Here is a 21,841-nt window from a genome sequence, read left to right as displayed (position 1 = left end):
TAGGCTCTCTCTTTGCTTAGTGGACCCTTTACAATATTTCTTGTAGGGCTGGTTTCATGTTTGCAAATTCCTTTAGTTTTTGTTTGTCCTGGAAGCTTTTTCTCTCTCCTTCTATTTTTAATGACAGCCTAGCTGGATATGGTATTCTTGGCTGCATATTTTTCTCATTTAGTGTTCTGAAGATATCATGCCAGTCCTTTCTGGCCTGCCAGGTCTCTGTGGATCGGTCTGTTGCCAATCTAATGTTTCTACCATTGTAGGTTACAGACCTCTTCTTCTGAGCTGCTTTCAGGATTTTCTCTTTGTCTCTGAGACTCGTAAGTTTTACTATTAGATCCAGGGTGTTGGCCTATTTTTATTGATTTTGAGGGGGGTTCTCTTTGCCTCTTACCAAAGCATTTCTATTGATAGGCAACTTCATGTTTACTGAAATGTGGGAAACAGAATGCCACAACGACCGCTGGTGCATGTTCGTTCAGACTCCGAAATCTCTGAGAAAACTCAAGATTGCAGGGTTAAAAATAACCCGAAAGGATCAGAGTGAAATGCCCTTGGGATGTGTGTGGTCTGTTCTAACGTACACAGCAGAAGATGTTTTGTAGATAGGAAGCCAGCTGTAAACAGCACACTGTGCATTCCCTTCTTTGTTCTCTTATCCTGTGTTAAGGTCCGAGTACAATGCTGTTTACAATTAATTGATCACAGCCAGTTACAGATTTCTTTATTTCTTCTCCACTCCCACTGCTTCACTTAACTAACCCTGTGTATGTGGAAAAATGTGCCTTACTAAGCCCCTGCTGTAAATCATTATAGACCTATATCATTGTAGAAGTTTTATTAGATTATGGAAAATAAACCTCAGCACCTTGGGCTGTTTGCTCGGGGTCCCCTGTGCCTTGCTATACTGTCGTCTCTTTTCTCAGTTCCTTCGCCACCCCAGGTCCCCGACTCTCTGAGGTCGACACTGAAATCCTTCACCAATGATTCAGTAAGAATTATTAAAAAAAAAATATCGTCTTTTGATCTAATAGTCCCACTTCTGAGGATTTGTCCTAAGCAAGAAATACAGAAGAAAGAAGTTATTTTCATTGTTATTTCCAATAGCAGGACATAGGGGGAATAACCTTAAATTGGAAATAATTAAAAGTTTAAATATATTCTCTGAAAAAATTCATATTTTTATGTGGTAATTATTAAGACTAAAGTGTTATAAAAAACAGGATTGTTGAAATTTTGAAGAAGCATAAAACAATTATATCTTCACTTTTAACATTATATAAATGTGTGAACGCATGCAGGCGAAGGACAGTCCAGAGAAAACGTTGTGGATTGATAAGCAGAAACCTGTTTGTGACATTTTAAAAGACGATGTGTGTCTGGGGCGCCTGGGTGTCTCAGTCGGTGAAGCATCTGACTGTTGATTTCAGCTTGGGTCATGATCTCAGGGTCTTGAGATTGAGCCCCACACTGAGCTCCGCATTGGGCTCCATGCTTGGCTGGGAGTCTGCTTGGAATTCGCTCTCTCTCTCTGCCCCTCCCCACGCTTGTGCACTCTCTCTCTGTCTCTCTGAAAAACAAAAAGCAAACAAAAAACCCAGTGTGTGTCTTTTAAATGAAATCCAATTCAGCTTCTCAAGTTCCCATGAAAATTAGAAAGTTTATCTTGTTTTTCAACTTTACAAAGATTAATTGGACAGGTAAGGGCTTCAGTCTTACTTTCAGGGAAGTTAGCACCTGTGTGTGTATGTTGCCGCAGTCAGATATACTGGATCTTTTGTTCTAGTTCTGTAGACCTAGCAAGTACATTTTGATATGGTGATTGCCCTACCAGTCAAAACAGAAATTCTTATATACATATTTAAACTTTCAATATATGACTAAAGAATACCAAGTATGAGTTTTTAAATTATTTTATTAAGAAAAAATTTTGGATGTTTGAAAAAAAGAATAAAGTTTAGTCTTTAACCACAACTCTGAAAAGGGGATTATTTGGGGGCACCTGGGTAGGTCATTCAGGCAAGCAGCTGCCTTCGGCTCAGTTCATGATCTCAGGGTCCTGAGATCGAGCCCCACATCGGGTCCCTGCTCCGCAGGAAGTCTGCTTCTCCCTCTCCCTGTGCCTGCCGCTCCCCCTGCTTGTGCTCTCTCGCTCGTGTTCTCTCTCTCTCTCAAATAAATAAATAAAATCTTTTAAAAAATTAAAAATAATAAAATCTTAAAAAAATAAAAGGGATTATTTTGATATTGTTCATAATACGGGGTTTTAGAATTGATACCCAAATTTTGCCTAATAAAATTTTATGATACAGCATGTAATATATATCTATATATTTAAAGATATATTTATTTATTTTAGAGAGAGTGTGTGTGTGAGCAGGGGAAAGGGCAGAAGGAGAGGGAGAGAATCACAAGCACACTCTGGCTGAGTGCAGAGCCTGAGGCAGGGCTTGATCTCACGACCCTGAGATCATGACCCCCGAGATGATGACCCTGAGATCATGACCTGAGCCAAAACCAAGAGTCAGACACTCAACCAACTGAGCCACCTAGGCACCCTAATACAGCATGTAATATATTTTTGTGGTAGAATTTGATCTGCTTCTCAAATATACATTAAGTAAAATAAATCCAGCATACTGTCCTATGAAGAAATATGCTTTTATATATAAATAAATTTGTAATTGGAATACTAGCTTAAAAAGTAGTCAGAAATAACCAGTTGTTAAATGGTATTTATATAAAATTATAAAGTCTAATGATCTGTGATAGCATTTTCTGTGATATCCCCAGTCTAGATGTTTATGATGGCATGAGTGGAACATTTAGTTTTTATTTTATATTTTCAGCCTTCATTTCATTGTCCTTCCACTCTATACTGCGGCATTTCATAATATTGGGTTTATTTCTTCTTGTACCAGGCACCCAGATTTTCAGAAATTGCAGGGAGAGTGTAAGTTGTTTTTCCATTGTTCTTGTCACCATTTTGAAAGGTTTCCTGTAATGATTTCCTTTTTTCTAAAGTTTAGTGATATTATAGCTTCTTTGCCTAAAAAGCCAAATAGAAAAGCATTTAAAAAATATTTTGTTGTACAACTTGGATATTCATTTTTAATAGAATCAGAGGGGGAATTTCTCAATGTCTGTTTTACTAATATGCTGTTATTTTGAGTTCCATAAGTGCCTGGTTTGGATCTAATGATATATTTATTAGGACTTTTGATTTTGCCGTAGAATGATATTTGTTTCTGTATCTTAATTTTTTTTTTTTTTTTTTAGGACTTAGGTGTTGTCTGAGAGTGGTATTTAATTCTGATTTTCACTGCTATTTCAGTTATGTATGGCCAGTAGCTCCAGAAAAATAGCAATTCTTTAAAATAGGGGTTTATTTACTGCTCTAGGTTTTCAAGAAAGTGAGCAGATTCTGTGGCCTTCCATGGAAGGGTAATTTTCCACTTTGGACATTTAATAAATCTCCATTTTAAAGCTTTATTCCATCTTCGTTGTATTTTATAATCATTTGTATGTAGCTGTGGATTTAGGAACCCTTTTTTCTACTCCTTCCCATTTCCATGATTTAAAACTAGATTTTTCCCTTCTAAAACTAGAAAAAAGTGATTAAGCTTAGTATAGATTCACAAACATCATCAGCAGTTCATGAAAATAAACAGTCATTGATATATGTGCTATTAATGAGGTGTAGGAGGTTAAGAGTGGTTACTAGAGATTTAAGATAAAGGGATACCTTTCCATATAGTACAAACTTCTTTTTTTTTTTTTTTTTTAAAGATTTTATTTACTTATTTGACAGAGAGAGACACAGCGAGAGAAGGAACACAAGCAGGGGGAGTGGGGGAGGGAGAAGCAGGCTTCCCGCTGAGCAGGGAGCCTGACGGGGGGCTCGATCCCAGGACCCTGGGATCATGACCTGAGCCGGAGGCAGACACTTAACAACTGAGCCACCCAGGCGCCCCTAGTACAAACTTCTTTTAAAAAAATTATTGTAGCCCAGAATTCATAAGCTGCATTAGTATGCAAAGATTCCAGGCTTTGCTAAGGTAGCCAGAGCTACTTTTAATGACTTTGAGTTAATGACTTTGAGTTAAGCAGTACTTTGGGAATTGGGCTCCTTACCTATATATATAAAAAAGTAATAAATCAGGGCCAAAGGAAAGCTTACCTGAAATGGTAGACATGATCAGGAATATATGTGGTCTAAAAGAATCTCTGAACTTTAATAAAAGAGGTAATTCATTCCAATATTTCTGCAAAATGATAGCTTCAGTCAAAATCTCAAAACATAAGGGAACATGTGAAAAGGAAGAAAGGATATGAACTTTTTATAAGGATAGTGGCTCCACAAATTTTAACGTATATATCATTCTGGCATATATAGAAATCTGTGTTTACATCAGTAACATAGCTTATTCATGTAAAGTCATTTTGGTTTGGAAATTATTAGCTGAAAAGCTAATAAATGGTCTTGCATATGCTTCTTATTTCTTCAAAAGAGAGGATAAGTATCCATCTTTTGCTAATAAGCTGTTTTAGTGTCTGATGATGGAATAATACCAACTTCACTAAATATTTATTACAAACATAAAACATTTTTTGGTTTTAAGAAGTGTCTTTTAATTGGTGGAAAATGGCCTATTTTTAAGTCTTGATGTATATATAGAGAATAAGGATTACAGTGTATATGGTACTTTGGATGACTTTATGTCAATGAATGTTATGAAAGTTCTGATGTTTTGTTTAACATGGAAGATAGGTTTAGGAATTCTTGCTGCAGTTTGCTTAACTTTTATTGAGTAAATAAAATATTAAAATACCATCCATTATTTCGACTTGTTAATTTGGTAATGTTTTGGCTGGTAGATTCTTCCATTTCATTGATGATGTTAATGTATCACTATTTAAATTGTTGAAAGTTTATTTTAAAGTGTCTTTTTTTTTTTTTACTTGTTTAGTAAATCAAGTTAGTTGGTTTATCTCAAAAGAGGTTCACTAGAAAATTGATATGAATTGATATGTAATGATCATAAATGTCAATAAGTAAATGTTGAGAAAGACTAGTAATAAACTCATTGATTCACTAAAGACAAAGCCAAATGCATTGTTCTCCCCACACCTCCTCTCCCAGGGTAGTCACCAGTTTTTGCCATTTGGTATAATTTTTTGCTAATCTCTTAAATGAGGATCCTCCCACTTAGTCATCTGTTAAGTGGTTATATGACATTGTGAGAGAGGTGTAGTATGTTAAATCTGAGTAGAGAATGTCTGACATTTTCTTTGATGCTTTATTTTTTTAATAAAATAAAGAATAAAGATTAAAGAATAAAGATTAAAAACTGATCTAGGAGTTGGAAGATATCTGAGTTCTCGTTCTTAGTTGTCACTGGGAAAACGGCTTAAATTTCTTAAGACTTAAGTTTTGGGGCGCCTGGGTGGCTCAGTCGGTTAAGTCAAGTCATGATCCTGGGGTCCTGGGATCGAGCCGCAGGTCGGGCTCCCTGCTCAGCGGGGAGTCTGCTTCTCCCTCTCCCCCTGCCCCTCCCCCGCCCCCATTTTGGCTCTCTCTCAGATAAATAAATAAAATCTTTAAAAAAAAGACTTGAGTTTCTTTATCTGAAATGAAGAGATTGATTAGATGAAGCATCAGGAGTTTCTTTTTTTTGTTTGTTTTGTTTTTGATTTTTTTTTTTTTATTCGAGACAGAAAGATAGCATGAGCAGGGGGAGGTGCAGAGGCAGAGGGAGAAGTAGGCTCTCTGCTGAGCAGGGAGCCGGATGTGGGTCTCGATCCCAGGACCCTGGGATCATGATCTAAGCCGAAGGCAGAGGCTTAACCATCTGAGCCACCCAGGTGCCCTGCATCAGACGTTTCAAATTGGTAGTCTAAGGGCCAAAGCAGATACAATTGATGTGGACAACTCAGTCCAGCATAACTGTTTACATTTTGTGTCTTTATGTGTGATGTTCTTTTTCCTATTGGTTACAGTCTCCACGACTTCCTGCTCCTTGACATCGTGTTCCTTACATGTTTCCATAATCCCTTTGGCCCTTGTAGGCATTCAGCTTGCAACCCTTGGACTAGATGTCATGCCTAATTTTCAAAAAATTCTTTGATATTTTCTGTGCTATGACAGCAACTAACAGAACACTTAGTCACCATTCAAGCATGTTATTAAAGACCTGCACACTGTTCCTTAATTTTCAGGGGGAAAATGCTTTATTTTCTTTCTTCTTGATCATGAAGTTGCAGAGAGAGAGTTGGCAGATTGTATTCAATGCACTAATTAGAGCATCAGATTTTTCTTCCTTACTGTATAGAAATTTGTTGAACAACTTCTGTAGAGCTGTAAATTTTGTGACGAGGTATTCACACTGTAGAGGCCCTGGCGTCTTGCCGTGGAACCGCCCTGCCGCCTTGTCTGGGACAGCCAGCTGCTACCCTTCTCTCCTTCCCGAATCTGGTGACTGAGCCAATGCAAGCACATCGCTGGGGTCAACAGATACCATTTTAACACACCGTTTTGACAGTTTCAGTAATCAACCAAATGAATTTGTAAAATGGATAAGCAGCAAGCATGGGCGCAGCCCATTTATTTATTTCTGTAATTAAGACATTTGCTCTTCACTTGTTACAGTAGTTATCATAGGGGTATTCGGTCGTTGGCTTTATATGCTGTCATGTTCACTCATCTAAAGATACTGGTACGAATGCTCTGCAAGTGTCATTAGGAAAGGAGATTTAGGAAGGGGACTACATGCATAAGTGATAAGTAAAAATAGTAATTTACATGTAAAATAATGAGTTTAAGGTAAGTCCATGATTGAGCTAGATTGCTAATGTTTTTTAGGTTGGTTTTTAATATTAGAAACAGTATGTGATGCAGTGTAAGCACACTGGCATTGTTTCTGGGAGGATGCTTTGACCTAGTCAAAAATATTGAGACTTATTTTCAATATACAGTACATACTTTTTTTAAAGATTTTATTTATTTGTCAGAGAGAGAGAGCACAAGCAAGGGGAGTGGCAGGCAGAGGGAGATGCAGGCTCCCCACTGAGCAGGGAGCCCGATGTGGGGCTCGATCCCGGGACCCTGGGATCATGACCTGAGCCAATGGCAGACGCTTAACCGATTGAGCCACCCAGGCCTCCCTATACAGTACATATTTTAATATTAGCTCCATTAGAAAGCCAGTTGTTTACTCAGTGGGCAACTATTAAAAATTTTTTAAATGCAGTTTTTATTATATGTAGAAACCCAACAATTTTTATAGAACGATTGTATTTATGATGAATTAGTGAGAATAATAAGATTCAGAAGTTCAGCATAACAAAGTTGGCTAAATATGATTTTTGTATTAAAAACACTGGAGGAAAGGGATACCAAAGCATAAGTAAAATTAACAAAGAATCACATGATAGTTCTGGAATTACAGCTATCCCAAGGTTGAGTGTTGAATTTGAATATGCATTAGTAATTCCAAGTTAAGAAAAATTCAATCTCTTGACAAAGCTCTGCTTTTGGAGAGATGGAGAATTCAGTTGTTAAAATCTCGCGACTTTTATATATTAAGCAGTATCTTGGAACATCTTTATTGAAGCAGCTCTACAGCATTTGAAATATTCACCAAGTCATCTCTAGCCTGGAGACTTCCAACTGTGTACCTGTCAAATTCCAAACATGTCCCAAGCTCTGCTTACTATTTAACAAGCACTATCGTGTCTCTGCTGGGTGGCCATCTGAGCTAGGTGCTGTGGACTCAAGCACTTTCCTTATGTCAGCTCACTTTAGAGTCTAACAGGGGGTTAGACAAAGAACTGTGGAAATGAGCAGTGCAGGAGATAAGCCCTCAAGTTCAAATCACTGTGGGCTGAACTAAATGAGGGCCTTTTTATCTACCTTCCTTTTGGTAATTGCTATAAATAAAAATTCAGATTTTTATAATTGCATGTGAAATAGCATATTGATTTAGGTTTTTCAGAAAAGAAACTAAAATTAGTGTTCAGTACACTTCACTGCTCAGTTCTCTGAAGGGAAGATTCCTTATATTTATATGGAAAACCATATTTATTACATTTTGTTTTAACATAAGTAAGGTTTCTATTTCTGTTTCAGAACAACAGTTAAAACAACCACGGAGAAGAAAAATCACCTAGGTAAATTACTTGTTTCAGTGAGAAACCAGTACTCGATACTTATTTGCTTTTATCCTTTTTTTTTTTTTTTTGTTAGGGGTGAAAGCATGTCTACAGAGAAAAGCATGTGAACAGGAGGAAAAATATGAGATTCCTGAAGGTCCACGGCAAAGCAGGCTCAACAAGGAACAGCTGGTATTTGTCTTTCGATACTACTTTCATTGGGCTTATTATAACTTAATAGTATCACCATCAGGAAAAACTTCTCTTGCTCTTTCAACAAGTACAGGTGACTGATTAAAATTTTAATTGTGCTTGTTTCAAGCACTTGATTCTGAGAGATGATCACAATGAGCAGTAAAACCCAGAAGGTGATAATTTCATGCTGTTAATGGACTGTTGGCATCTTGAACATTCCCATAAACCTTTCAGAATCTGAGGTAAGTCTCAGAATCAGAGAGTAACTTGAAAGAAGACTTACGGCTGCTGCTTGGATTTAGTTCCCATATGTCTTTATTGCCACATACTGCAGTTTTAATGGGTAATATTCCATTATCCTCTGTGCGTTTGTATATATATATATATGAAATGACAAAGAAAAATTTGCATAGAAGGCAGTTGTGGAACTTTTTTTTCCATAAAGCACAAAGAGGTGTGTTTCATAGCTAACTGGATGCCTAGCCATGGCTTCATAATGTATTGTATGTGTTGTGTTGTATGTGTCTGGAACCCTGGAGGCCACATTCTCACTGGGGCTGTCCTCGAGAGCGGAGATTGGTCACATAGAGGGACCTGAGTAAGGATGGACAGAACTGGGTCAAGATCCACAGAAATGATGTTACTTGTATAATTTTATTAAGTGTAGCTGGGTATCCCTGAAGCACAGTTCAGATACCCTAGGAGTTCATGGGGCTTTAAGTCCCACCAAATGTGAATAACATTCTGATAAAGGAAGTTTGACAAGAAATTTCTGTTTGCTTTTTTTAAAATATGTGTGTGTGTATCAGAAACATCCACACACAGCACATCCTAACACCTAAAATCTGAGGAGAGTGAAGTTCCTGAGATGATGGCTGAGTTTTAGGAGAAAGATTGCAACTAGGAAGCCTATAAATATTGAAGTACTTTTCTTGACCCAAATAATGCACTTGAAATACAGTTTATCCCGGCACTTCATTTAAGCAGCCTCTTAACAGCTCATGACTACTTTCTTTATTTTCCTCATTCATATGCAGTGTTTTTAAATATTTTGATCTGCTTTTAACAAGCCTTTTCTTGTTATTTCAGTTGCCAAAGCTGTTTGATGGATGCTACTTCTATCTTGCGGGAACCTTCAAACACCATCCAAAGGACAACCTTATTAAGCTTGTCGCTGCAGCAGGGGGCCAGGTCCTTAGTAGAAAGCCCAAGCCAGACAGTGACGTGACTCAGACCATCAATACAGTTGCATACCACGCGAGACCTGATTCCGATCAGCGCTTCTGCACACAGTATATCATCTACGAAGATTTGTCTAATCATCGCCCAGAGAGGGTTCGGCAGGGCAAAGTCTGGATGGCTCCTTCCAGCTGGTTTATTGATTGTGTGATGTCCTTTGAGTTGCTCCCTCTTGACAGCTGAATATTGCACCAGATGTACGTTTCAAATTGAACTCACACGGTGTGAGAGCCCAGCCATTGCACTGTTTTGATCATTCACATTTTTATAATAGGTAGACTCGTTCATACATATGTTTTCCTTGAATTAAAAAACAAAACAAAACTTAGGCCAGACTTAGAATTCATTCTGTGTTTACCATTTAGAAGCTGAAATTGCTTTGAAGGATTTTTCTTTTTAAAACTGGTGTATGTTTTGATTCATCATGTCTTTTTATTCAAATTATCAGCTATCAAAGATTAATGAGAGAGTACCAGAACTATTGGTTAAATATACAACAGTATCGTTACTCTCTCAGCCTTTTAATGTTCTTTGATGAAAGTAAACCACACTTGCCACCAGCAAAAATACTTCCCATCCTTAGTAAACAAAGAATATTGTCAAATAATTGATTCTGGCTTTATTGTAATAGAGTACCTGGTCTGAATGTACCACCGTAGGTGTTAAATTCTTCTGTCTACAATTCTCTTCATCTTACGTTGTGTTTAGTTTTTTATAATTTACGTGGATGTCAGTTCCTACGTTTTTATCTCTTCTTTTTATCTTACGTATTCATCAAGAAATCATGATTTAAACCATAGCATTTTTCTTCGGTGGTGAAAACATTGGACTCATGGTACATATTTTTATTGTATATATTTGCTTATTGTTAGCTATCAGTTTGTGACTGTGTTTATCTACAGTATATGTACATATACATAGAGCATTTTCTCTAACAAATTTTAGTATCAGTATTCCTTAGAAGGTCTCACCAGATTAGTAAGTTGTCAATCGGATGTTAATTAAATTAGGGGCTAGTCCTTTTTCCTGTAGACCTCGCTACATATTGCTGAAATAATTGTTTCTGAAGGTCTTAATTTCTTCTTTTGTGAAGTTTTTTATTTTTCCATTTTTAGATTGCTGTGGAGGCAGAAGTTGGGGATTATCTGATTAGAACAGATTTTGTCCAGGTGGTACAAAAGGCCATCACAATAAGTCTAAAGGCAGGAGTGGGAAGGGCTGTCTCCCAACACAAGACCACAGAGTAGGAGACAGGACGCCGCCTGAGCCTGGGGAGTCCTGGGGCGGTTACTCTGATTGGAGTGTTCTTGTTTGTGAATGAATTGACAAGGTAAATTAGATCGTTTAAAAATATTTGTAAGAAGAATTCTTTAATAAGTCTTCCTAGAAACTGAGCATACTTCTATGAAAGACATGGGAAGGGAGACACTGCGGGACCTGCCAGGTTTGGTCTCTGACAGGCTGGAGATTTGTGAAGCACTGGATGGGAATACTGAGTCTGAAGTGAATGAACATTAGTAAGATTCATTTATTTATAAGTTTGAGATTCTGCTGATTATTTCAAAATAAATCTTATTGTAATTCCTTCTTTGATATGTCATGTTTCCATATCAAGAAACACGTTATGTAAACACACTGATACACTGGGGACCCTGACCTTCAGGGATGAATTAGCTCTGCAACCCTCTCCAACCAGTCATGTCTTTGTCCCACATTTCATTCTAATGGAGAATGATGAACACCATAGCACCAAGCAAATCTGAGGGGTTAGATAATGTCTGGATTAAATAATTTAGGACTCTCTGGGATTTCGGTTGTCATTTTTGGTTTATAACTGACTTGTGGTCACTTTCTATTGCCTCATCGGTCACATTCCTAGACAGGTTTGTGTCTGTTCCTCTGATTTGAATCCCTGTTTGTAAAACAACTTTGGGGGTTGCTGCTCACTCTCCTTCATTCATTTTCTTGGTTTATCCCCCCTCCCTCTTTGTTGTATTCTGTCCCCCACTATTAAGCGGTTTTATTTTTGGTTCCTTTAAATATTTATTTTGACAGCAGTTGGTTGATGTTAAACTCTTGAACCTTGTAATTTCTGTGTAGATATACTTGTAACTGTTTTCATTTGTCAATCACAGATTCAAGCTTCCTTTTTATTGACTATAAATCATTAAAGTTATTTGTGTTTCTGTATTTCTGTATCTTCTCATAGTAGTAGTTTACTTATTGTGGGCTGTTGACAAGTGAGACTTGGTAAGACCTGGGAGGAAACCTTTGAGCTAACAAAAGCTTATCTTTTGGAACACTTAACACATTGTAGTTAATTTTGGATAGAAATATTTCTAAACTATAATAGATACTTTATTACCTTAAATAAATGTCTCTGAATACAATGTGATTTTGATGGTTTGGAATCATCATTAAGAGGGTCAGTGATTACACAGTGATTCCTTCATGGATCCATTAAAGCCAGAGGGTCGGCAGCTTGTCCACAGTATCACAGGGCTGCTTGTTACTTCTCTATTTCCTTTTTTTTTTTTTATTTTTCTTTAAGATTTTATTTGAATGAAGAGAGTGAGCTAGCCGGGGGAGGGGTAGAGGGAGAGGGAGAAGCAGAGTCCCACTTAGCAGGGAGCCTGATGTGGGGCTCAATCCCAGGACCCCGGGATCAGGACCTGAGCCAAAGGCAGATGCTTGACCAACTGAGCCACCAGGTGCCCCTAATTAATTTTTTTTCTTTTGACTTGCTAAGGAATGAAAACCAGGCAGGAACCATATTAGAATTATGAGTGAAATGAGGATAAATAAGCAGTGTGTAAGGATTTTGGTGATTTACCTAATAGATACTTAAATTTTTGTGGAAAAGATTTACCATTTATTCCACCTATTTTGATATCTTTTGAGCCTGCTTTGTGAATTTGGTGATGAAGTGACCTCTGCATAGGTGAAGATTATCTTTTGGGAGGTGTGATGTTTCTGTGGGAATAAGAAGATGCAGGGAGGGGTAGTCACATTACACATTAGCTGTAATTACCTCCTTGGGTTGGGGCAGAAAAAGAGCCCGCTGTGATCTGAAGGTTCGTGGACCTCATGACAACCACAGATGTGTATTCTATTCTCTAACGAGAACACAAAATGGTGGGAAATCATGCTTATTTTATTTAATAACTATAAGTCATTATTTTGTTTGAACTACAAATTGTGAACTTAATGTATGATCACCTAATAAATGAAAACTAAGCAGTTCTAATTTTTCTCAGTCAGCTAATACATACTGTGGCTACTTAGTTACATACTATCTTATGAATTAAGGATTGTTGATTATGTAGCATTTTAAGGCACATAACAATACCTTTCCTTTATTAGAATAGCAATGTGGGAGAAGTTGAGGAAGGCACTAGACCTTTCTGACTCCGACCTGGCTTAAAAGGTAGATGACTAACTCCTCAGACCTGAAGAGGATTCCTTTGGCCCCAGTGCTCCCGTGGGCCTGTGTAGGTCACCTCCAGAAGGCCAGTAAGCCTACTGTCAGGCTTGGAGATTGAATTGATTGAATTATAGATAGGGCAGGCTGGGGGAGGGGGGGCGGGGCATGACTCCTGTGCAGGGTTTGGATTCAGCTGGACCTGGGTTTGTTTATCATCTCTACTAGTTTTGCTAACCTGTGTCTGCAGTTATAAAGTGAGAAAAATACTCTCCATCTCACATGGGCATAAAGATGGACAAAAGCATTGAGCATTTACAGGATCACCTTCCAAAACCTTGGTGAACAATATGGATAAGAGACTTCTCTAAAAAGCAGCTCATTAGAGGTGACTTTTGGTAGCACAACTCATTTTAGTCCTGAATAGTCCTGGCTATTTCCTCCAACCCCTGCTCAACTGCTGCCTGTCCTGTCTTCACTTTGCTGGGCTGTCTTTTTTTTTTTTTTTAATTCAATTAATTAACATATAATGTATTCTTGGTTTCAGAGGTACAGGTCTGTGATTCATCAGTCTTATATAATACCCAGTGCTCATTACATCACATGTCCTCCTAAATGTCCATCCCCCAGGTATCCCAGGTCCCTGCCCCCCTCCCCTTCAGCAACCCTCAGTTTGTTTCCTATGATTAAGAGTCTCTTATGGTTTGTTTCCCTCTCTGGTTTCATCTTTTATTTTTTCCTCTCTACCCCTATGATCCTCTGTTTTGTTTCTTAAATTCCACATATCAGTGAGATCATTTGATAATTGTCTTTCTCTGATTGACTTATTTCACTTAGCATAATACCCTTTAGTTCCATCCACATCGATGCACATGGAAAGATTTCAATTTTTGATGGCTGCATATATTCCATTGTATATATATACCACATCTTCTTTATCCATTCATCTGTTGATGGACATCTTGGCTCTTTCCATAGTTTGGCTAATGTGGACATTGCTGCTATAAACATTAGGGTGCAGGTGCCCCTTTGGTTCACTACATTTGTATCTTTGAGGTAAATACCCAGTAGTGTAATTGCTGAGTCGTAGGGTAGCTCGATTTTCAACTTTCTGAGGAAACTCCATACTGTTTTCCAGAGTGGTTGACCAGCTTGTATTCTCACCAACAGTGTAGGAGGGTTCCCCTTTCTCTGCATCCTCGCCAACATCTGTCGTTTCCTGACTTGTTAATTTTAGCCATTCTGACTGGTGTGAAGTGGTATCTCGAGGTTTTGATTTGTATTTCCCTGATGCCAAGTGATGTTGAGCACTTTTTCATGTGTCTCTTGGCCATTTGGATGTCTTCTTTGCAGAAATGTCTGTTCATGTCTTCTGCCCATTTCTTGATTGAGTTATTCTTTGGGTGTTGAGTTTGATAAGTTCTTTATAGATTTTGGATGCTAGCCCTTTATCTGATACGTCATTTGCAAATATCTTCCCCCATTCTGTCGGTTGTCGTTTGGTTTTGTTGATTGTTTCCTTTGCTGTTCAAAAGCTTTTTATCTTGAATAAGATTTACAACTTGAAGAACAAATATTGTTAAAATGTCTATGCTACCTAGAGCAATCTACACATTTAATCCAATCCCTATCAAAATACTGTCAACTTTTTTCACAGAACTGCAACAAATAATCCTAAAATTTGTATGGAACCAGAAAAGACCCTGAATAGCCAGAGGAATGTTGAAAAAGAAAAGCAAAGCTGGCGGCATCACAATTCCAGACTTCCAGCTCTATTACAAAGCTGTCATCATCAAGACAGTATGGTACTGGCACAAAAACAGACACATAGATCAATGGAACAGAATAGAGAGCCCAGAAATGGACCCTCGACTCTATGGTCAACTAATCTTTGACAAAGCAGGAAAGAATGTCCAATGGAAAAAAAAGAGTCTAGGGCGCCTGGGTGGCTCAGTTGGTTAAGCGACTGCCTTCGGCTCAGGTCATGATCCTGGAGTCCCTGGATCGAGTCCCGCATCGGGCTCCCTGCTCGGCAGGGAGCCTGCTTCTCCCTCTGACCCTCCCCCCTCTCATGTGCTCTCTCTCTCTCTCTCTCTCATTCTCTCTGTCTCAAATAAATAAATAAAATCTTTAAAAAAAAAAAAAAAAAAGAAAAAAAAGAGTCTCTTCAATAAATGGTGTTGGGAAAATTGGACAGCCACATGTAGAAGAATGAAACTGTTGAGAGATTTTTGATTACTGCCTCAATTTCCTTACTGGTTATGGGTCTGTTCAGGTTTTCTATATTTCCTGTTTCAGTTTTGGTAGTTTATATGTCTCTAGGAAAGCATCCATTTCCTCCAGATTGCCTAATTTGTTGGCGTATAGTTACTCATAATATGTTCTTAGAATTGTGTTTCTTTGGTGTTGGTTGTGATCTCTCCTCTTTCATTCATGATTTTATTTATTTGGGTCCTTTCTCTTTGATAAATTTGTCAAGGGGTTTATCAATCCTATTAATTCTTTCAAAGGACCAGCTCCTAGTTTTGTTGATCTGTTCTGTTGTTCTTTTGGTTTCCATTTCATTGATTTCTGCTCTGATCTTTATTATTTCTCTTCTCCTGCTGGGTTTAGTCTTAACAACAACAGGACCCAGCCTGTCTGACTAATTTCTCACCTCTGACTTCTCTCCCCATCTCTTTAGTGAAGTGTCTCCATCTGTGTGGCCTCTCCTACCCATTCAGCTAACATTTTGTTTAGCCTTTATCCCATGCATACATTTATTTTGGATACCAGGACTGCTTAGGCCTCCACACTTGAGATGCGTACTCCTTTATTCATTTACTTGGGCTTTGGACATACAGAGTTAATCTACAACCCAGAAAAACATTCTTGTCTTTTTTTTCTCTTCAAGTGCTTTTATAACTAAGGGATTAAACCCCAAATTTACTTCCCATATTTTCCCATGTAATTAAATATTCTTTTTTTTTTTTTTTTAAGATTTTATTTATTTATTTGACAGAGAGACAGCGAGAAAGGGAACACAAGCAGAGGAAGTGGGAGAGGGAGAAGCAGGCTTCCCACCGAGCAGAGAGCCCGACACGGGGCTCGATCCCAGGACCCTGGGATCATGACCTGAGCCGAAGGCAGACACTTAACGATTGAGCCACCCAGGCACCCCGTAATTAAATATTCTTATACACAGTTTCCAATAGTTGTATGGGAGCCTCTCAACAAGATATAATTTAACTAAATCACTGGTATTTTGTATTTGGATTGTTCCAGTCATAGATAAATCTGTATAAATATTGTTATGATAAATTTTGATCCTGGGGGAAGGAGGAGCTTTTCTTTAAAATGTCAAACTAAGTCACCATCTATCATTACCATCTCTACAAAATGCAGTGCATGCCCTACACATTTATTTATTTATTTTTATTTATTTATTTTTTTTAAAGATTTTTATTTATTTATTTGACAGAGAGAGAGACAGTGAGAGAGAGAACACAAGCAGGGGCAGCAGGAGAGGGAGAAGCAGGCTTCCTGCCGAGCAAGGAGCCTGATGTGGGGCTCGATCCGAGGACTCTGGGATCATGACCTGAGCCGAAGGCAGACGCTTAACCGACTGAGCCACCCAGGCGCCCCTGCCCTACACATTTAAATTAAGACCTCTAGTTATGCTTAAAATATAAAAATTAGAAAATGAGCCTTAATTGATTGCTATGATTTTCATGAATTGATGAGACTTTGCATGGAAGGTTCAAACGCTCCTGCTCTTAAGGGTTAGAAACTAATCGGGAAAAGGAAAAAAAAAAAAAAAAAAGGAATCTTAGGTCTTTTGGTAGAGACCTCAGAGATCACCTTGCCTGTGTTAAGATGAGGAAACAGGCCCAGAAAACTCTAGATCACACAGCTCATTGTTGGCAGGGCCCAGATAAAGCACATATGTTCCTCTCTTCCTGCCATACTACCTCCCAAGCTACCTTACTTATTTAAGTAAATTAAAGTGTTTGCTATTATAGGAGCCTGTGATTTTTTATTTGAATGTACTTATTGGGCTGGCCTATGACATTTAGAAAGAGAGATGGCATCTATCCCTCAGCAGACATTCCTAATTAGTGCATCTGTTTCTGAGACCAAAAATATCTTAAAATCTTTTTTAACTTTTGTTTCAGGCAACCACAACCAATTGGTGAAGTTGGTTTATCAGCTAGGATGTATTTACCATCACCAAACTGAACCACGTCTTAAAAACTTATGTGACCTTTATATGTTTGTTGCTGTCCCCACAGCATGCCAGGTGTATATAGGACGTATTCCAGTCAATAATTGTGGCTCAGTACAGAAATGATTCTCAACTGGCAGGCCATGTCCTCCTAGTTGGGAGTTAAAGGAGCTAAAGAACAACAACAACAACAACAAGCAAAACCTCCAAGACAGGGAGAGCGTAGGAAGGCGAATATATTTTAAAAAGCTTTCTGGGTGATTTTTATGTCTGCACTTACCACAGTTGCAAGGTACTGCTTGGCACCATTTATTACTGGAAATTTCGTTGTGAAATTGTATTTCTGATTCAGGTGCCTAATGCAATGCAGAATGTGTGTGTGTGTGTGTGCAAATGTGACCATATATTACGTATGTAATGTGTCTGATTCCCCAAGACCTACATTTTTGAAGCTGAGGCATGTGGAATTTGAGGTAGAATATGGTGATGTGTATGCCGTAACATCACCATTCCCATTGTGATAATCATTTCCTTGTCCTGTGAGCACTAAAGTTCTGATACCTGGTAGTAAGTTCAGATTATTTTTTCTGGGCAGTAGAAGTAACAATTAGCAAGTGTGATGTTTATTTTATTTTATTTATTTTATTTTTTTTATTTTTAAAGATTTTTTATTTATTTATCTGAGAGAGAGAATGGGAGACAGAGAGCATGAGAGGGGGAGGATCAGAGGGAGAAGCAGACTCCCCGCTGAGCAGGGAGTCCGATGCGGGACTCGATCCCGGGACTCCAGGATCATGACCTGAGCCGAAGGCAGTTGCTTAACCAACTGAGCCACCCAGGCGCCCCAATGTGATGTTTATTTTAAAAGTTAATTATTACATTCTGAAAAGTAAACAAAGTCTAAAGATTTTTTCCTATTGACCTTTCTTTTGCAGATATGTGACAGAAGCACAAAGAGTGGGCAATTGACTTTCAGTAAGTAACCTCTTATTTAAAGTGCTAGCAGTTACACATATGAGTTTTGTCTTTTTTAAAAAAAATATATAGATCTGGTTTTACATTTTCTTTTTTTTTTTTTTTTTTTTTTTTTTTTTTTTTTAAAGATTTTATTTATTTATTTGAGAGAGAGAGAATGAGAGACAGAGAGCATGAGAGGGAGGAGGGTCAGAGGGAGAAGCAGACTCCCTGCCGAGCAGGGAGCCCGATGCGGGACTCGATCCCGGGACTCCAGGATCATGACCTGAGCCGAAGGCAGTCGCTTAACCAACTGAGCCACCCAGGCGCCCTGGTTTTACATTTTCAAAAGAGGTTGAAAAAGAGTCTGATAGTGATTTACTCACAAATTTGTACATTGATTCATTGGATTTTTATTGGGAAACTAGTGGATATCAGGCTGTGTTGCTTACTTGGAACAACTAAGGTGAATAAGACATGTCTACAACCCTCAAGGGGCTTGCACTCTAGCAGGAGAGCCAAACAAGTAAAGAAGTAAAGTAGAAAGTAAAGATTTCACAGGCCTTGTTCTTGGTGAGGCACATCCCTGTGACCTGTGCGGGGGGGAACGTGTTGGTGGAAACCTGCACACTAATGGGCTTTTCCACGTCAGGACATACTTCTAGAAGTCTGCCTCGCCCTCTTGGCAGAAGAAGCAACCAGTGTTTGCTCTGGACATAATCAAGTATTTTTTGGAAGGGTACCTGGGACTCATTCTTAGGATGAGATGACTTAATATTCATCATGATATTCACTAAACATTTTTTGATTCCCCTTGAGTGATACTCTTTGTCTTTTGTAGAAGAGACTGACATTTTATCAATATTTTATTAGAGAGTTTTTTTTTAAATTTTTTCTTTTAATTAGGAAGACAAGTCAGAAATAAGAAATGCAGCTTGCTGAAGCCATGAATAGGAAATGAGTTTTTTGCTGTCTGTGTTTAATTTGCTAAGTTAGCAAGTTTAATCTCAAGATAATTTAAACAGTAGTTAAAGCTATCCAGTTTTATTTCATCTACCTTTTTGAAAAAAATGCATCATATTAATATTCATGCTGGTTTTCTATGAATTCAGATGTAGTCATTAGAAGGAAGGTTTTCTTTTTTTTAATGTAAAAAATGTGTTTTAAATGGATTGTTGATATTTTGAAATTTTCTATTTTATAGCAAAGCAATTTGTGTACATAGTTTAAAAAGTGAAATAGTGCTAGAAGATTTAGACTAAAAGGCATCAGTCTCCTGTACCTCTTTCTCAGTTTCTGTTCAGAAACAATCACTTTGTACTCTTTTAGTAGTTTACATTGGTATTTGCCTTCTACGTAAGTAAGTATGGGTTTACTACATTCTTTTGATTAATCTATTTTAGACATTTGTGATTTCCTATTATGGTAGCTGATCTTTTTTCCCCCCACTCTAAGATTCCTTCTTTCCTTTCTAAATTATTCCAAACAGCTAACTTAAATTTTTTCTCAGGGCTTTCACAATAATGACTATGGACATGGTCCCCTGCTTTCCTGTTTTTTTGTAGTGATTGCATTTCCTTTTTATAAACCTTTTTGTTTTTCTTTAATTTTTATTAGTTTTAAATCTCTGTCTAAAGGTTTGAACCTATGTCTACATCTTCAACTACTTTCTGACATCTTTGAAAAAAGTCACAATATAATTTTTCTCTGAGACAAAACTAGGTAACAGACTAGCTTGTTTTTCCTGGAAACATATCTCCTAAAGGCTTCTGTCTTCTCTCTCCAATGTGGACTGCTTGCCAGTGAAATCTGCAAAGCTTTTATCTTGTGACTTCCCTGTTTGTCTAGATCTTAGGAAACCCCTTTGCTTCTCTTTCCTATTGGGAAGGGGGAGTCCCTATTTATGGGTTTACACCTGTATCATGATTAAGCATATCCTCCAGCAGCTTCATGAGAAAGAATACAGTTTTTATATATTTTGGCTGAAAAATGTCTTCATTTTGCTATCACCTGTGATTTTGCTTTGATAAATAATTCTTAGATGGCCATTGTTTTCCCTCAGAGTGGGGTTTCAAAGAGTGAGTCAGCATCTCCCTTCTTGACCATGCCCATCTGTAGGCACTTGGTTTTGAGCTTCTTCCCATCTAGGAAGTCATTTCATTTGCCATATATTGTGTTGAGGGTTATGTCAGATTACTCAGTGGTTTTCAGCCAGAGAAAGTGCAGGCAATAGACCAATGTCTTAAACATCTGTACTCATTCTTTCGAATGCCTTTTATGTATGGTTATATGTAACTATACCTTTTACATATAGTTAATAAAAGGGTGTTTTGGATTACTTATGCCATTTGTAAATAATAGGGCATACTCTTGTTTAAAATGGTGTAATGTGGCCCTTTGCGAGTAATGTTTGACAAAAAAAAAAAAAGGGTTAGTCAGGTGGGGCTTGGGCAACTTACTAACAGGACATATAAACAGTTTCTTTTCTGAATGAGATTTGAGCCCTTAAATGATGATTTTGAATGATCGAATCATGTCCTGCCCTGATAATCCCACTGACTCTATTTGTACTATTTTATATACAAAATATCAGTACTTCATGGATAATCTTTTAAACAGCAAGTCTTTCAATCTAATATTTCTTGGCCAGGCACTTTTTTCTTTAGGTAGAACTATTGAGATTTATAAATCTTGTAACCTAAAAGTAAAGGCAGTATTGATAGGAGATCTTCTAAACAGCAAATGGAAGTCATCTAGATGTAGGGGAGGTAATGGGGATTTTTAAAAAGCATTAGAAAGAGCTATCAATGATAACCCAAAAAAGATAAGGCCAATTGATGATGACCAATTGGGCATTTTGGGGAGTGGAATATCAAGTGGAAAACCTATTAATTTCCTATAACTATTGTTGAGGAAAGAGGAAGAAAGGACAAATTAAAATATTTAGAACAATTGCTTTGTGTCTTGTTATGTTACACTATAATAATTTCTTAAGAATTGGCAGGCATCCAGAATGTGGAGGGGGTGGTCAGAGATGGCAGCCTAGCAAGATCCTGAACTCACCTCCTCCTGGGAACACACTGAGTCTACAGCTACATATGGGATAATTCCTCTGAAAAAGACCTGAAAACTAGCTGAGCAGCTCCTTCATAAAAACTAAGTTGCTATTGACTTAAAATAGACTGTTGTATAGATAGGCTATTATATATGAGCCTCATGATTACCACAAAGCAAAAACCTATAGCAGATACGCAAAAGATAATGAGAAAGGAAACTAAGCAAAGCACTAAAGAAATCAAACCAGAAGGGAAGAGAGCAAGAGAAGAAGAAAGGAAAAGAGAGGAACTATAAAACAACCAGAAAACAATGAACAAAATGGCAATAAATACATACCTATCAGTAATTGCTTTTAATGTAAATGGACTAAATTCTCCAATCCAAAGACAGAGAGTAGCTGAATGGATAAAAAAAACAAAAACAAACAAAAAACAAGACTCATGTATATGGTGCCTATAAAAGACTCACTTCTGATGTAAGGAAACACAGGCAAAGTGAAGGGATAGAAAAAATATTCCATGCAAATGGAAACAAAAAGAAAGCTGGGGTAGCTCTACTTATATCAGACAAAGTAGACTTTATTTTGTTTTATTTTTTAAAAGATTTTATTTATTTATTTGAAA

At 37.6% G+C, this 21,841-nt stretch overlaps 1 protein-coding gene across 1 annotated transcript in view; it reads left to right on the top strand.

Annotated features, from left to right (window-relative positions):
- BARD1 (BRCA1 associated RING domain 1) overlaps positions 1–11,772 on the top strand; it is an 81,897-nt gene extending 70,125 nt beyond the window's left edge. The window contains exons 10-11 of the mRNA XM_078070032.1: positions 8,243–8,340; positions 9,433–11,772. Coding sequence (XP_077926158.1) covers positions 8,243–8,340; positions 9,433–9,765 — 431 coding nt within the window. The 3' untranslated portion in view covers positions 9,766–11,772. The remainder of the gene's footprint in view (positions 1–8,242; positions 8,341–9,432) is intronic.
- The last annotated feature ends 10,069 nt before the right edge of the window (positions 11,773–21,841 follow it).

The sequence above is a fragment of the Halichoerus grypus genome, chromosome 4, assembly GCF_964656455.1.
Source record: "Halichoerus grypus chromosome 4, mHalGry1.hap1.1, whole genome shotgun sequence".
Lineage (NCBI taxonomy): Eukaryota > Metazoa > Chordata > Mammalia > Carnivora > Phocidae > Halichoerus > Halichoerus grypus.
This window is presented reverse-complemented; position numbering and strand designations above follow the sequence as displayed.